We start from the raw sequence: 15632 nt of genomic DNA, 5'->3' as shown, positions 1-15632 counted from the left end.
GAAATTGACATGAGAAAGGGAGGAAGGAAAAAGAGACATATCCATGGTAATACCACTGTATTTCTCCTAGGTTCTGTGTACAAGAGGTACCCTCAAGAAAAGTCTGTTAGGAGGACTAACTGTTGTGTTCAGCTGCCCAGGAAGGACACTGTCTGCTCAAGTCGACAGGTATTAAGTTGTGCATGTCGGCGTGTACCCCTTAGTAAAGCCTTCTACCAACCATGGCTTCCAGGAGGGTGGGCATGCTTGGAAGAGAAGGCAAGCACGTTAAGAAGCCCTGCGTACTGTGGCACATGCAGTAATAGCAAAAAAGTTCAGGAGCTGAGTCTGCTACCTCCTAGCTGGGTGGCCTCGAGTAGTCACACAATCAATCTATCTCACGGTGTAAAATGAGAACAAGCCAGGCCTAGTGGTGCACACCTTTAATCCCAGCACAGGGGAGGCAGTGGCCAGGAGATCTCTGTAAACTCAAGGCCAGCCTGGTCTACACAGAAAGTACTGGGACTACACAGAGATACCCTGTCTGCCTCAAAAACAAAACAAAACATATATACATACATACATATATACATGCATACATAAAATGAAGACAAGTCACTTGTTTGGGCCTGACTGTGCCCTGAGTTGCTTTTTGTATTCGACAGTGGATAGCCACTTGTGGACTGAAGAGACTGAAGCTGGAACTCTCCACATGCCTGGGTCCCCACTGCAAACATCAAAAGTCAGCCCAGGGGTCAGCCTCCCCCAAACAATGCAGTCTCCTCCCCAGTATAGAGATCAATGTAAGTCACAGCGTGGTGCTCCTCAGCCCCCACTTTCTTACCTTTTGTCAGTTGCTGGTGGCGGAGAGAACATCAGGGGACCCTGGCATCTACTGCTTGTGTGGCCTCACTCCCTAAAGTAGTACTTCCCTCCGTTGATGGAAGGATTAGGGGGTGTGACCTTGTTGGAGAAGGTGTGTCAATGGGGTGGACTTTAAGGCTTCAAAAGCCCACGGCATTCTCCGTTAGCTCTCTCTGCCTCGTGCCTTTAGATCCAGATGTAAACTCTCAGCTACTGCTCTTGCACCACGCCTGTCTGCCTGCTGCCATGATTCTTCCCACCACGATGGTCATGGACTCTAACCCACTGAAACCATCAGCCCCAAAGAGACTCTTTTCTCTTTCAGTTGCCTTGGTCACGGTTTCTCATCACAGTAATAGAAAGAGATGTGACAGGTTGACCAGGTGCTTTGGGGTGGCTATTTCAGCCACTGCCTGAGTGTTCACACATCTAGGTCTTTAGGTCTTACATCTACTCCACAGCGTGGTCTCTGAGCCAAGACTCAAACATGAGAGCCTTGGGGGAGGCCATTTTTATGCAAATCACTGCACTACCCCAACACTGACCATGGCTTTGTTAGAATGGCAGGAGGGAACAGGCTTCTTTTCTCCTTTCTGTTCAAGTGTTTTTCTCATTGTATTGAGGTTGCTTGTAAGCATATTCCGTACCAGAAAAAAATTGGCCTCCTAGCTGGGTGTGGCAGTGCATGTCTGTAATCCCAGTACTCAGGAAGACAGAGGCAGGAGGATCTCTGTGAGTTTGAGGCCAGCCTGGTCTACATAGCGAGTCCAGGACAGCCAAGGCTACCCAGAGAAACCTGTCTCAAAAAAAAACAACAACAAAAAACACAACAACAACAAAAAACCAAGCTGGCCTCTTTTCCTCTTCACCCTTTGAAATATATGAACCTTGTAGCCCTTCACTAAGGATTTTCTACTTTAAAACTTGGAGATGATGTGGTTTTTCTGTTCCAGTGACTTCATTTATCATGGCACCATTATCCTATTTTTCCTCGCCTTCACAGAACCATTAAATCTAGTAGTAAGTTAAAAGAAAAATAACTTTTCAATAAACAAAACTGGTCCAGTCATGGTGGTTTCTGCCTGTAATGCCAGGACTCAGGAGACAGAAGAAGAAGATAATGAATTCAAGGCCAACATGGGCCACACCTAGTGAGACCCTGTTTCAAAGTCAAGCATGCAAACAAACAAAATATGTACAGAAAAGAATATGGTGAGGGTTGATAATTACAGTGGCATGGACTGGTTAGGGGTGCTGAGATTGTGAAGCAACACTGACGGGCGCTAGCCTCTGCTTGCCTTCCCCAGGGAGAAGTGAGACACATCCGGCGGACGCTGTGGGAAATGGAGAGGTACATCGCATCCATGGAGAAGGTGCTGAGGTGCTATGTGCAAAGGCTGCAGTGGCTGCTGTCTGGTGAGTGCAGCTACCACCCAGAAAGTAGGAAGGGGCCAGAGAGGAAGTGGGGAGGCTGATCAGAGACTCAGGGTCAGTCCTTCAAGACCCAGCACCTCAAGAACTGTCAGGCCAGTGGATTTAGCCAACTGGTTCTCCTTGTACTGAGCGAGCTCTGGGTCCAGAGAACAGGCAAGGTGCCAGGTGATGGAAACATGACACGGAACCAGAGAGAGCTTCTGCAATTACAGGTGTGGTGGTACTTACCTGTAGCCCCAGCACTTGTAAAGGTAGAGGCCAGAAGACCAAGAGTACAGGGTAAGTCTTGGTTGAGCATCAAGACCCAGAGGCCAGGCTGACATCTTAAAGTAGACAGGAAATGAAATCGATGGGGAGCAGTTTAGCTTTGGGATTTGGAGAGTTTCAGGCACCAGGAAGAGAGAGCCTTATGGTTCCTCCAGGTAGCCTGTGCTGCCAAGAAGACCCCTGTATAATTTCACGAAGTCAAGTCTTCCTCAGGAAAGCCTGCTATAGTCTGTACCCATAGCCATAGCATGTAGACATGACTGCTGCTTTCCAAAGCCTCTCTTCCTAACCTCCAGAGGTGATTGACAGGTCATGGGCTAGGGCAGGGCAAAGGGGAAGTAGAGGAGATATGCCTTTCCCTGTTCTCAGCTCATACCAGCCACTTGGAAGAGCTGATAACTGAGTGCCTTTGTTTGCAGCAAGGCTCTCACGTCTCACTCACACACAGGTCTACCCCCAAGCACCTGCACTTCAAAGTCGCCTGAGAGACAGGGATAGAGCTTAGCGGTAGCATGCTTGCCTCGCATGGAGAGAGCCACACATTCAGTCCCCAGGACTCACACACAAACTCACCTGGGGAATTCTTCATCTGTTCACTCAGTCACTCACTCACTCATTCAATGAAGAAAGGTTGAGCTCCTGCCAGGTGTGTAGAAGAAAACAAATCCCATCAGGGTCCCTGAGCTCATGGATCAGGAGCGGTGTGATACTGTGAGGGACAGTTGGCTTGGGTGGGAAAGTGTCCCTGCAGTGATGTTTAAAGATTGTATAGACGGTAACTAGACAAAGAAGAAAGACAGGCTGGGACAGAGGCCTTGAGTGGAAGGGGTGACTCTGATTTCAAAGACTGAAATGGAGACAGTTTGGTAAGCAGGAGCCAAGCAGAGAACATTCAAGAGAGACAGAGACGGAGAATGCAGCCAGGGTACTTGTGTTACCAAGAGCAACAGGAAGCCATTGACAGATTTTCCATAAGATAAGTCGGGTTTCTCAATAATCCCTTTGGTTGCTTTGTGGATGATAAACTCTTGGGGGCTAGAGCAGAACAAGAGTTGCTGAGTCCTCCCCTTTTGGGCGCTAAAGAGAACTGGCCAAGTAAAGGGTGTGTGGAAGGATGAAGTAGGCAGAGAGCGAGAGGTTTGGGAGGTGAAATGGGAAGGTACCTCACACTATGTTCTCACCCTTGGGTTCTAAATGGGATGTTTGTGGTTGAGGTCCTTTGGAGGGCTGATTAGTCTCATAGAACACCCTGCCAATTTCAGGATGGATTTCCTTTCGTTCTCCCCGTGACAGTATTGCTTAAGGACAACCAGATGAATCCTGGGAAAACCTGGGCAACAAGGCCCAACAAACTTGGTCTAGTGGCTAGTTGTTATCCTTCTAGCCATTTGTCAGTTTTCTTTGGCTGTCCCAGTGAGCCCCAGTGTTCATGACACCGATCATATCGAATACTTGCTGAGCTCCCCCCATGTCATCCCTGTTCAGCCTTGTGTAATAGAAGAACAAAGTTAGAAGATGCCTGACTAGAGTGTGGATTAAGGGACCAAGACAGAACCTAGGCTCCAAGCTGTGGGATTCTGGCCAAGTTGCTCTGAAATTTTCCTTGAGCTGAGCTCCTGGACCTTGAACTACTTTTTTTATGTCTCATCCAGACCCCCTTGGGTATCTCCATACAGTCCCTGACCCTGGCTTTCTAAATCTTGATCTCCTGAACCTCGTCTGACTGGCTAGTTCTGCCCTTGGACAGCTGATGCCCCCAACACCACAGGACCATCTCCCAGTGGAGAACTTGTGACCAATTACCAGGGAGGTAGTAGGTGTTACAAGTGTTTGTACTTTGTAGCTACCATGAGGACATAACGTCCTGCCCCTTTCCCTGCCTTTGCCGCCCATCTTGGAGCAGGGAGCCGCAGGCTGTTTGGCACCATCTTGGAAAACAACGTGTGCATCCTGCTGGACATGTCGGGGTCCATGTCCCCCTACTTGCAGCAGATGAAGACAGAGCTCGTTCTGCTGATTTGGGAGCAGCTGAAGACGCACTGTGACAGGTAGGGTCAGGGCTGGGGTAGGTAGGGTCGGGAGATCAAAGGGCAGGTCCCTGGGTTTCCCAAGCTGAGCACACTTCCTCCTCGAAGTTCCAAGGAGCAGCGAGGTTTCAGAAACAAGAAATGCTCTTTTAGTACTTTGTTGAGAAGGAAGGAATGCTGAATTTTGCTGCACTGCCACATTTCAGTCTACTTACGTTTTCGTCTAGCATTTTTTTTCAGGGGGTACCCTCTCTCCCCTTGGTGTCTGGACTCACTGTAGAGTCTCTTCAAGAGAGCAACCCTCACAGAGGTGACTTCCACACCTTCAGCACAAACTGGGCTGTTCTTACTGATCCTTTCTCCTCTCTCCCCAGTTTTAACCTGCTCAGCTTCGCAAAGGACCTGAAGCCATGGCAGAACGCCCTGGTGGCAAGCACAGAAGCAACGTGTCACGAGGCCATGCAGTGGGTCGCCAGCCTGCAAGCCCAGGGGAGCACTTCAGTCTTAGATGCTTTAACGGCAAGTACTGTCACTGACCCTACCATGTAGCATGACGGAAACAGCGCCACCCCATGCCAATAGGCCATGAGATGCTTTGGGACTTACAGCATGTTACTCCATTTTATCCTCCTAGCAGCCCAGTGACACAGAAGGTTAGGGAAAATGAGTGACCTGTCTGGGACTAACTAGACAGGAAACGGACCATGCTCTCCTTCCCATCCTTCAGAGGCTCCCTTGGTCTATCTTGGGCTGGAAGAGGAATCTCAATCTTTTTTTAATTTCTTTTCATCATTAGTGTGTGTGTATGTGTGTGTGATATGATCTGTGGGGCATGCACGGCAAGGCACATGTGTGGAAGACAGACAACTTCATGGAGTTAGTTCTCTCCTCCCAACTTTACATGGGTTCCAGGAATCAAATTCAGGTCGCCAGGCTGTGCACAGAAAGCAAGTCCCACATGACGCTCTCTTGACGGCCCAGAATCTCAGTCCTAATGGGGAGCTGTGTAGAATCCTTTGGGTCACATTGTCCTTGGGGGCAGAGTCTCCGCCACTGAGCCATCGTTTCTGCCTTTCCTGGTGACTCTCCCTTCCCGCGCTCTCTCAGAAAGCCTTCAGCTTTCAGGCTGTGCAAGGACTGTATCTCCTAACCGACGGGAAGCCGGACACAAGCTGCAGCCTTATTCTCGACACTGTCCGAAGGTTCCAGAGGGACAGACACGTGAAGGTGCACACCGTCTCCCTGACCAGCACAGACAGGTGAGCAGCAGCAGCCGGCTGACCTCGCTTCTCCTGGAGCGCCGCCCTCCACCAACCCAGGGCCTCCCCTAAACACGGGAATTAGGAGACATGCTGCAGCATGAGGCCCTCTCCCCGCTGCAGACTAACGAAGCAACCAGCTGCTTACGTCACTCTGCACCCTTAGCCTGATGCACCCCAGTTTATGTGTCTTGTTACCGTCTCTCTTCTGGCCTTTTCTGCTCCCCCCTCGTAAAGCATTTATGAATATTTGGGGGAACTAGAGAAGAAAACATTAACTTAGCACTATTCTTAATTTCCTTTGACAATTTCATCCACATATACACGGATGACTATACCGTCCCCCATCTCTGACTTCCACATCCAACTTCCCTTAGGCCTTCCACAATATCTCCCTTTACATTTCTTGGGTTTTTTTTTTTAATTTATTAAATATTTTGCTTACATGGAGGAATGTGTGCCACATGAGTGCCTGATGCCTTCAGAAATCAGAAGGGAGGTTCAGATCCCCTGGAACCGGAGACAGAGATGGTTGTGAGCCACCATGTGGATGTTAGAACTCAAACGCAGGCCCTCCGCAAGAGCAACAAGAGTTCTTAACCACTGAGCCATCTCCAGCCCCATCTTTCTTTTTTTATTAATGTGATACACTGAGTCCAGTTTGTGCTGCCTGTATGTGCGTGGATATGGACCCATCTATTGGGGGCACGGACAACGTACCAATGGCCATATGACCAGAAAAAAGCAACTCCTTTCCCCCCCGCCCCCAACTGTCAATAGCTCCTCAGCCAGGAGAAGAACTTCGGGAGCCCCTCCCCCTCCATGCTGGCAATTTAACTGTCTTGCTCTTGATAGAACAAGCATTGCCACAAATGGTCACTTAGAAGAACACGTTAGACAAGATGCAGCCCCTTCACAGAACCCCTTCTCGTCAGGGCTAAGAGCAAATCTCAGTGACGGAGTGCATCCTTAGATGCGTGAGGCCCCTGACTTCAATCCCCAGGAAAATAAATAAATAAAATAAACTTCGTTGTTAATAAAACCGATTAGTTGGGTACAGATTTTCTCCCTCTGACTAAACTATGAGCTCCATAAGGGCCATATTTGTGTCCCTTTAGGCTTAACTGACACAGTAGACATTAGTGGATGTGCATGTCCCAGCGGAGAGTGTGCATGAAGGTGCTAGCAGTGGTCTGGATGGCATAAGCCGAGGCCCACGCCACGCCTCTTTCCCTTAAGCCTGCAAGGCTTTAGTTCTGCTGTGGGCCCGGAGCTCTGCTTGCCCTCCTAGCCCCTGTGAATCCCTGAGCCTCTGTCCCTTCAGAGAAGCAGTTGAGTTCCTGAGGAAGCTGGCTTCCCTCAGCGGGGGACGTTACCACTGCCCTGTGAGCGATGACACCCTCCGAGGCATTCAAGGCATGCTGGCCAGGGGCTTCCTCGAGGAAAAGGTAGGTCACCAGCCGTCAAGGTGAATCTGCTGAAGAGGCTTCAGTACCTCCACAGGTACTGGCCTCCACCTAGGGAGGGGCAAGGGGAGTGTCTCTGCTTTCTCTTTTAGCAGGCGTGTTTCTCACAGCTGTCCCTCCGAGCCACTTCCCCTTGAAGGTGGAGACAGATGGGGAAGGCCACCGTTAGGTCAGACCAGCTTCCATACGTCACGCACTTACAATGTGCCGAGAAATTGCTTTCCTCGGAGGGCCACGCTCACCTGTCCTCACCCTTACATAGACAAGTAGTTCAAGAAGCTGAGGTGCATATCCAAAGTATGAAAAGGGGTAAAGCCAGACGCGTGAGACCACTGGTCTCAGGTTCTGAACCACTTTCACTCCTACGGACTCCTGTCTTCACCGTTCATTCTCTGAAACACAGACACTCAGTTCATCTGTTAATCAACCTGTAATGAAGTCATCAGGTAGCTACTACGTACCAAATGCTGAGGAGTCGAAGGTTCCAGGGTGCCCCTTCCCCTTTATCAGGAAAATGGTGCAACATATTTAACTTTGTTTTCCGATTAGTTTTTTGAGACAGTGTTTTGCTATGTAGCCCAGACTAGCCTTGAACTCTAAAGCCTCCTGCCTCCACTTGCCCAGTACAGAGATTATAGGTATGTGCCACCATGCCTGGCTTCACTTTTGTTGTTGTTCAGAAATTCTGGAAGCTGAACCTAGGACGTGGTGGTTAGGCATTCTTCCATTGAACTACAACTCTAGATCCCCAGGCCTTGGTTGTTCGAGAAGGGGCTCATGTAGTCCAGACTGGCCTCAAATTCCTATGTAATTGAGGCTGCCCTTGAACTCTTGATCCTCCTGCTTCCCTCTCTCTGGTGCTGGGATTACGGCTATACATCACCACCCTTATTCCAAGGGGTCTGCGTGCAGAGCGGGTACAGCCACAGACACATTGCTGCTGTGGCACAATGGAGGCAGCTTCCTCTCCGTCTCAGAGCTCTGGGAGTCTGTGTTAACAGCTAGGCTCTGGAGTCTCAGTAGTTAATCCTCTGAAGCCTGTTTTACTAGGAAAAAAATGGAAAGGGCTGAAGATGAGCTACTGGCTGACGAGCAGTGTAGACAAGGCACACACACTTCTGCCCACAGGCCCAGGGAAAAGCCAAATTCACTGACATTTGGACACTACCTTGGTCCCTCTCCACCCCACCCCCCAAAGTGATGCTCAAGCATCTAACATCCAACTATCCCATGTTAGGAGTGGTTTGCCTGGATAGATGGAGATGCACAAGCTGAGGCCCACAAGGATTTCCTGCCTCTGATGAGAGGCTGTTTGCTCCAACCATCTTCTTCTGAGACTTTAGATTTTCAGGTCTCATCTAGTTAAGTTAGTACGTTGAATTTTACATTCAGCTCCCCTTCCCCCAGGATCCCAAGTTGCCACTGTTTGAAGGCGATGACTTAAAGATACTGGGCCAGGAAGTCACCAAGGCTAGAAGCTTCCTCAAGCAAGCCCAGCTCTTCAGGTATGTTTGTCAGGCTGCCCCTCCTACCTGGTTAAGCCCCCCAGATGGACACACTACTGGGACACAGAGGCAGGTGAGTTCGAGGCCAGCCTGATCCACGCAGTTCCAGGGTAACATAGTGAGACCTTGTCTATATATATATACACATATACATATGAGAAAAAAAACATACAGCCTTTGTCTTTCCCCACCCCACACCTCATTATCTACTCCCAGGGAACCATTTTTCTTTGCTTTCTGCCTTCTAGAGCCCAGCTCCTGACGCAAAATAACATGAAACCAAAGGCCACTCTTGGCTAGAGACATGTGCTCCGGTAAGAGGAGTGGAAGCCATACCTGCCCAGTGCCCTCCGAGAGCCACAAGCATAACTGTGGGGAAGGATCAGAAATTGTGATTCCTCGGACTTGAAAAGCCGGTCCACAGAGCACCCTGATGTAAAGAGCAGACTGACAGAGACAGCTGTGACACCGGGCACACCGGCAGGGGATAAAATGCTTCACACTGGGATACTCTGAAGGCTGGGGGCAGGAAGGCTTTCTCACTTGGGTTTGGGACCTCCTGGGCCTGGCCTCATCCTCCTGCCCTGTCTCTCCATGTATGGCTAGATCATACACTCTAGCCACTTGTTTGCTACCCTCTGCCTAGTGACTCCTGTTTATCTGTCAAGGCACAGCACAGGCGGCATGGGCTCCACTGTGAAGGTGTCGCTGAAACCTGTATGTTTCAGAGCTAAGGACCTCCGGGCAGATCCCAATGCTCCTGACCAACTGAGCCTCTTGTGGCATTCGACACTTCAGGCAACAATGCCCTGCTCCATGTACTGACCCTTCTTGACCATGGTTCTCCCAAGAAGCGGCTGTCTTGACCATCCATGGATCCCCAGAACCTGCCATAGGGCAGTCGCATGGTAAACATCACCTGAGCATAGCAGCCCAGCTCTGGAGAGCAGCCAGATGAGGGCGAGGCTGCTTCTCCTGGCTCCTCCGTGTACTGTTTACCACCCAGATCCATGGGCCAAGACAGGTACCAGCAGCCTGGCTTGGGAAAAGACACAGCCAAGAGCTGAGTCCCACCCCCGGCTAACCAGAGGCTGTTATGGACCCAGTCCAGAGGAAATGCCCTACTCCAGCCTCTGAAAGGTGGACTTCATCCTTTGAGCCCAGCTATGCCATGTGCAAGAGAATGGGGGCATCATGTGTTTAGATCATCTGGAGTCATTTCCTAAGGTGTGAAAACTGCTTTTACTAAAAGAGTCAAAATTGCTTTAAATGTATGGATGTGTGTGTAATTTTTAGCGAAATAAAACCTTAAGAGCCTCATTCAGAGTATATGGATGATTGAAGCTCAACATGAAAAAGAAAAACATATTTTGTTGTTGTTGTTGTGGTGGTGGTGGTGGTTTTTCAAGAAAGTGTTTCACTGTGTAGTTCTGGCTGTCCTGAAACTTACTCTGTAGACCAGGCCGGCCTCGAACCCAGAGATCTACTTGCCTCTGCCTCTCAAGTGCTGGGATTAAAGGTGTGTGCTACCACTGCTTGACTAAATATAGTTATTTTTAAAAATAAACAGCAATTCTGACAAGCACAAATGGGAAGTAAATACTGCATAGATACTTAACCTCTCGGTGTGACTCACCTGCTCAGCATGCCCAGGGTTCTGGGTTCAATCCTCAGTAACTCTCTCACACACACACAAGTTGAACCAGGCACGGTGGCACATGCCACCTGAGAACTGGAGGCAGGAGAATCAGGCAAGTACAACCCCCCTGGAACTCCTCACAAAAGAACAATGGGAATGAGTTCAGCGGCCTCATCTGTCATGGAAAGACAAATTAAAGCCACAACGAGATGCAGCAGTCACATGCTAAGCATGAGCACCTGGCTGTCAGTATCAAGATAACTGGACCGATTGGGATGCCCATGCTGCTGGAATGGGGGTCAGGGAAGGAAAATGTGAATTTTCACCACTTTGAAAATTTGAAAATTTCTGTAAGAGCAAAACACATCCGTGGTGCGACCAAACAATCCCACTCTGAGGAAAATGAGAATGTGAACACAAAACTGAGTGCGATATCTTTACTCGTTAAAGCCCATAATTGGAAACCACCTAATGTCTAACCATGGTACAATGTGCAAACAAATCATGGCGTAATTTGTATAGTGGCAAACTATGAAGCAATGGAAAGGACACAAACTATAGTTACTACATTCAATAAGACATGTCAAACTCATCAACAGGGGCAGGCAAACACACCTGGCAGAAGCTGGAGATGTGGCTCGGTTGGTAGGAAGCTTGCCTAGCATGCATGAACTCCTGGGTTCTCTATGTACCACCCCGGGGGGGTGGGGAGATACGGAGGCAGGAGGATTGGAAATTCAAGGTCATCCTTGGCGACAGCCAGTTCAAGGCTAGTCTGGGCTACATAAGAATCTCTCTCTCTCAAAAAAAAAAAAAAAAGAAAGAAAGAAAAGAAAAGAAAAAATGAAAGAAGGGAGGAAGAAGGGAGAGCGGGGGGTAGGGAGGGAGGGATGGAGGGATGGAGGGAGGAAGAGAAAAGAAAAAAAGGACTCAGACATAGAGTATGTACTTGCAACTCTGTATGAAATTAAAGAACAAGTGATACTCTTTACTGAGACAGAAATCACATTGATAGTTGCCATGGGGAGTGCAGACCAAGCAGCCAGGATACTGGGAGGTGGGAAAGCTCTGTCTTCACCTGAGTTGTATTTCATTAGGATGTTCAGAGATGGGGCTTTGGGGGAGGGGGGAAGCAGTAACTAATGTTAGACAAGGTCCTGAGGCTGGGTCTCCTGAGACTGAATCCTGGTGGCTTTATAGGAAGAGTAAGAGACCAAAAGAGACACATTTACAATGGGCTGGCTCTTCCACACAATGCGCCGGGCCACTCAGAACTCTGCCAGCAAGGAGGCTATCCTCAGACGCAGCATTTTAACTGTGTCCGGGGAGAACTTTGAACCGGGGCTGGAGATAAGGCTCTGGGGTTAGGAACATTTGGCTGCTCTTCCAGAGAATCTGGCTTGGTTCTCAGCACCCACATGGCACCCTTAACTCCAGTTCCAGGAGGTCTTTTGGCCTCTGGGACACCAAGCACCCACTGCATGAGTGCATACATACGAGCGAAACACTCACACACATGAAATTAATTTTTTTTCAAAACCTTAAGCCAAAACAAAATGTCTTTATTTAAAAAGTTACCGAGTTTCAGGAGACAGGAGAACTACTATCAGCTTGAGGCAACCTGGCCTACACTGGGAGTCCAAGGCCAGCCTGAAAAAGAAACATAGCAAAGCTCTGTCTTAGAAAAATAATCATTAAATTATTTTAAAGGTATTTTTATACATTTACTTTTATTTTATGATTTGAGCGTTTTATGGACATGTATGTATGTATGTATGTATGTATGTATGTATGTATGTATGTATGTATATGCATGTTTGATGCCCAGAGAGGTCATTGGATCTTCTGGAGCTGGAGTTATGGATGGTTGTAAGCCGCCATATGTGTGCTAAACACCAAACCTAGGTCCTCTGCAAGAGCAACAAGTGTTCTTAACCACTGAGCCACCTCTCCAGCCCACTGTAAATTTATTATCTCACAGTTTTAGAGCCTGGAGATCCCGGATGTAGGTTTTAGCAGATCTGGGCTCCCTGGAGGCACTGGGAAGGATCTGGTCCAGGCTTCTTGGTTCCCACAGCTCCTGGTCTCTGGCATATATCGAGAGTTATATATATCCAAATAAATTTATAGCCATAAAAATAGGTTTAATTCCATTCTTCACCTGATTGACTCCATGGGTATGTCTGTGCCCAGGTTATTTTTACCCTGGTTATACTGAAATGAAGCCTTCTTCATTCTACTGAACCCCAGCTTAACTAATCCCATGTTCACATTCTGAGGTACTAGGAGTTGGGGCTTCAACATACTGTTCGGGATACAGACTATGACAGTTGTGAGCGATGATGCTCTTGGCCAGCCAGCCCACTGACTGGGGAACATGAGTTCTGTGGTCCTGCTGGTCTTGTGAATGAGGGTTAGGGAAGATGCCAGGCTTGTGAAGAGATGGAGAGGAAATGGGTTTGAATCCCACCTTCTCACACAACAGTAATGGCTGCTGTTGGTTGAGCACCAGCTTCGCAGCTCCGTGTTCTAGGGTTTGTATATACTCTGTCATGACAGCCATAAGCCCACAGTCTCCTGAGGGCAAACTACACACCACTTCCCATGTGTGGTTGAAGAAACACAGCAAGAGAATGGCAAAGGGCTGGCAAGACAGTTCAGCAGGTAAAGATTGTCACCAAGAATAATAACCTAATTTCAATGCCAGGAACCCATATGATGGGAAAAGCCACCTCCCACAAGTTGTCTTCTGATTTACACACACACATGCCCACATACACATAAGTCAATGCAACCAAAAGGAAAAGAGGCAAAGCCAAGACTTAAGGATCCCAAAGGCCCATACCTATGACTCCCTGAGCTTCCTTTCTGAACCTCTGAAATGGGACGCTCTACCTGGCATATGGCAGGAGCAGACTGAAGTCTGGGATTTCTCAGAGCTTGTCGATACAGGTGGAGAGCTTTCTGTGGCCCTTCTCACACTAAGGTGAGAGGCATGCTCCTTATTCTGAGCCCGGTGGCTTTGCTGTAACAGATGTGTAGGAGGCTGGACCCCGGCCAGCCTTTCTGTTACTGTTTCTCAAACACGAGTTTTCCAGCGATGGGAAAGCCAGAGCAGTCCCCAGCATGGAGGAAAGGCCAACAGTAAAGAAGCAACCATTAGGGCTGGAGTCTGGAGGACTCAGGTTCAATTCCCAAGATCTGTAACTCCAAGATCTGACATCCTCATATAGACATATGCAGACAAAACATCAATGCACATAAAATAAAAATATTTTTTTAAGAAGAAAAAGAAAAAAATCCATTAAAATAGAGTGGGGAAGCCAAACCAGGAGGTGCAGGCTTAATTCCTGCTCTTTGGGGGGCTGAGACAGGAGAATCACAAATTCAACGCCCCCTTGGGCTACAGAGGAAGTAAGTAAAGGAGGCAGGGTGAGGATGCAGCTGTGTGATGGAGTACTTGTCTAGCATGGGTGAGGCCCTAGGTTCAGTCTGCAGTGGGAAGAAAATGGGGGGGGGGGTAAAAGAAAGTAAGAATGATAGGTGGAAGGTAAAACGGGTATATAAAGTTAACTGGATGGATAGAAACTTAGACAGATGATAAGATGGGCCGTGGAAGGTCAGACGGACAAGTGAAAGGTAAGAGGTGGATTGAAAAAAAAAAAAAAAAAGACGGATTGATATGTGGGTGGAAGTTTGAAAGAAACATAGAGACAAACTCACAGATGGATGAACAAAGGGATATATGAGTGTGTGTATACATATATATAAAATCACACACATACACAGAGAGGGGAGAGAGACAGAGCTGGATGAGGGAAAAGGTGGAATGATAAACAGAAACGGTCGGTACGGAAGAACCGTGGCTGGAGAGTAGAGCAGAGGAGAGGGCAGGCTCTCAGCCCCTCTGCCTCTTTTCTCCAGAAACAGGGCCCTCTCGCTGCTTGCTCACCCTTAGGTGAGTAAGGCTGCCAGGCTCTAAGTTGGTGAGCCCAGAGGCACCAGGTTGGACAGCTGGGGAGGAGGGAGTGGGCGGGGCCGTCCGGGCCAGCCCAGCTGCCGTCACACAAGTGGTGCCTTCCTTGGCGCCGCCGAGAGCCAAGAGGCTACAAGAAGCACGCAGCGCAGCGCAGCTCTGCGGGAGCTCGAGCCAGGTAAGTGCAGACTGGAATGTAAGGGCTGGGCAAAGAGGACCAGGGGATGGGGATCCGCACCCCCATTCATCAGCTGCATGGAGCATGCTCAGCACCAGGAGGCCGTGGGGGGGTTTCCCCATGGGTCCCTGCCACTACTGTGCCCTTTCATGAACCTGAGCTTCCGTGTCTCCGTGAATCTGGATTAAGGACTGAGTCCTCTGGCTAGTTTCATTTTTGTTGGTTTTAAATATTATAGTATTATTTATTACTACTACTATTAACTATTAATATGTGCACGTGTGTATGTGTGTATGTGTGTACGAATGTGCGATCGATCGGGGGGTGGGGAGAGACAGATGGGGTGGGATCACCTTTTGCCATGGCCCGTGTATGGAGGTCAGAGGACAACTTTCTGAAGTCAACTCTGCCCTCCTCATGGATCCGACTCAAGTAGCCAGGCTGGCAGAGATGAGCCATTTGGTTGACCATGGCTTTTGAGACTGTATCCCAAGCTGCCCTGGAACTCACTATAAAACCCAAGCTGGCCTCCAACTCACGGCCATCCTCCTGCTGAGGTCTTTGAAATTCTGGTATTGCAGGTGTGCATCGCCACAGGCTACCTTTTCACAATTCCCTGATGTCCCCTGGGCCTCGGCTTCCACCTCTGGGTAATGGGAACTGCAGTTTGTACTTCCTGGGTTTGCCAGGAGAAGTAAGCACTGCCATATCCAGGTTCAGTCCTGGCATAGCCGTATGCTTCCCTAAGGAACAGGCTCCTATTTATCCCCCCCAGCTCTTAGCAAGGTACTGTTCCAGGCTTGGGAGATAGCTGTCAGCAGACCCTTCATGCAACCTATGTTGAAGTGATATGCAAAGGCTCATCACTCTCTTGGGACCACTGTAGAAAGGAGATGGAGCAGCCAAGATGATTTGGGCCCATTTCACAGTTGTGGATACTGAGGCAAAGTGAAGGTTTAAGCATTCTACCCAAGGGCACACCCAGCCTTTGCTACCACAAGTGTCCATAGACCCATCCCCAGAAGAATCATCTGGGCC

The 15632-nt window shown here is 48.9% G+C and overlaps 1 protein-coding gene across 3 annotated transcripts in view; it reads left to right on the top strand.

The window, feature by feature from the left end:
• Positions 1-10115, top strand: part of Vwa3a (von Willebrand factor A domain containing 3A) — a 57722-nt gene extending 47607 nt beyond the window's left edge. For 2 of the 3 annotated variants that reach the window (XM_055627432.1, XM_055627431.1), the window contains exons 24-32: positions 71-168; positions 645-782; positions 2151-2259; positions 4448-4592; positions 4946-5090; positions 5679-5830; positions 7155-7278; positions 8704-8801; positions 9050-10115. In XM_055627432.1, coding sequence (XP_055483407.1) covers positions 71-168; positions 645-782; positions 2151-2259; positions 4448-4592; positions 4946-5090; positions 5679-5830; positions 7155-7278; positions 8704-8801; positions 9050-9101 — 1061 coding nt within the window. In that variant the 3' untranslated portion in view covers positions 9102-10115. The remainder of the gene's footprint in view (positions 1-70; positions 169-644; positions 783-2150; positions 2260-4447; positions 4593-4945; positions 5091-5678; positions 5831-7154; positions 7279-8703; positions 8802-9049) is intronic. The other variant, XM_055627433.1, reaches the window with a different exon arrangement.
• Positions 10116-15632: the final 5517 nt, after the last annotated feature.

This window comes from Psammomys obesus, unplaced genomic scaffold, assembly GCF_907164565.1.
Source record: "Psammomys obesus unplaced genomic scaffold, mPsaObe1.curated_primary_1811, whole genome shotgun sequence".
NCBI classification, from domain to species: domain Eukaryota; kingdom Metazoa; phylum Chordata; class Mammalia; order Rodentia; family Muridae; genus Psammomys; species Psammomys obesus.
Note: the sequence above shows the minus strand (reverse complement) of the source record. Positions and strands in the feature narration are given on the sequence as shown.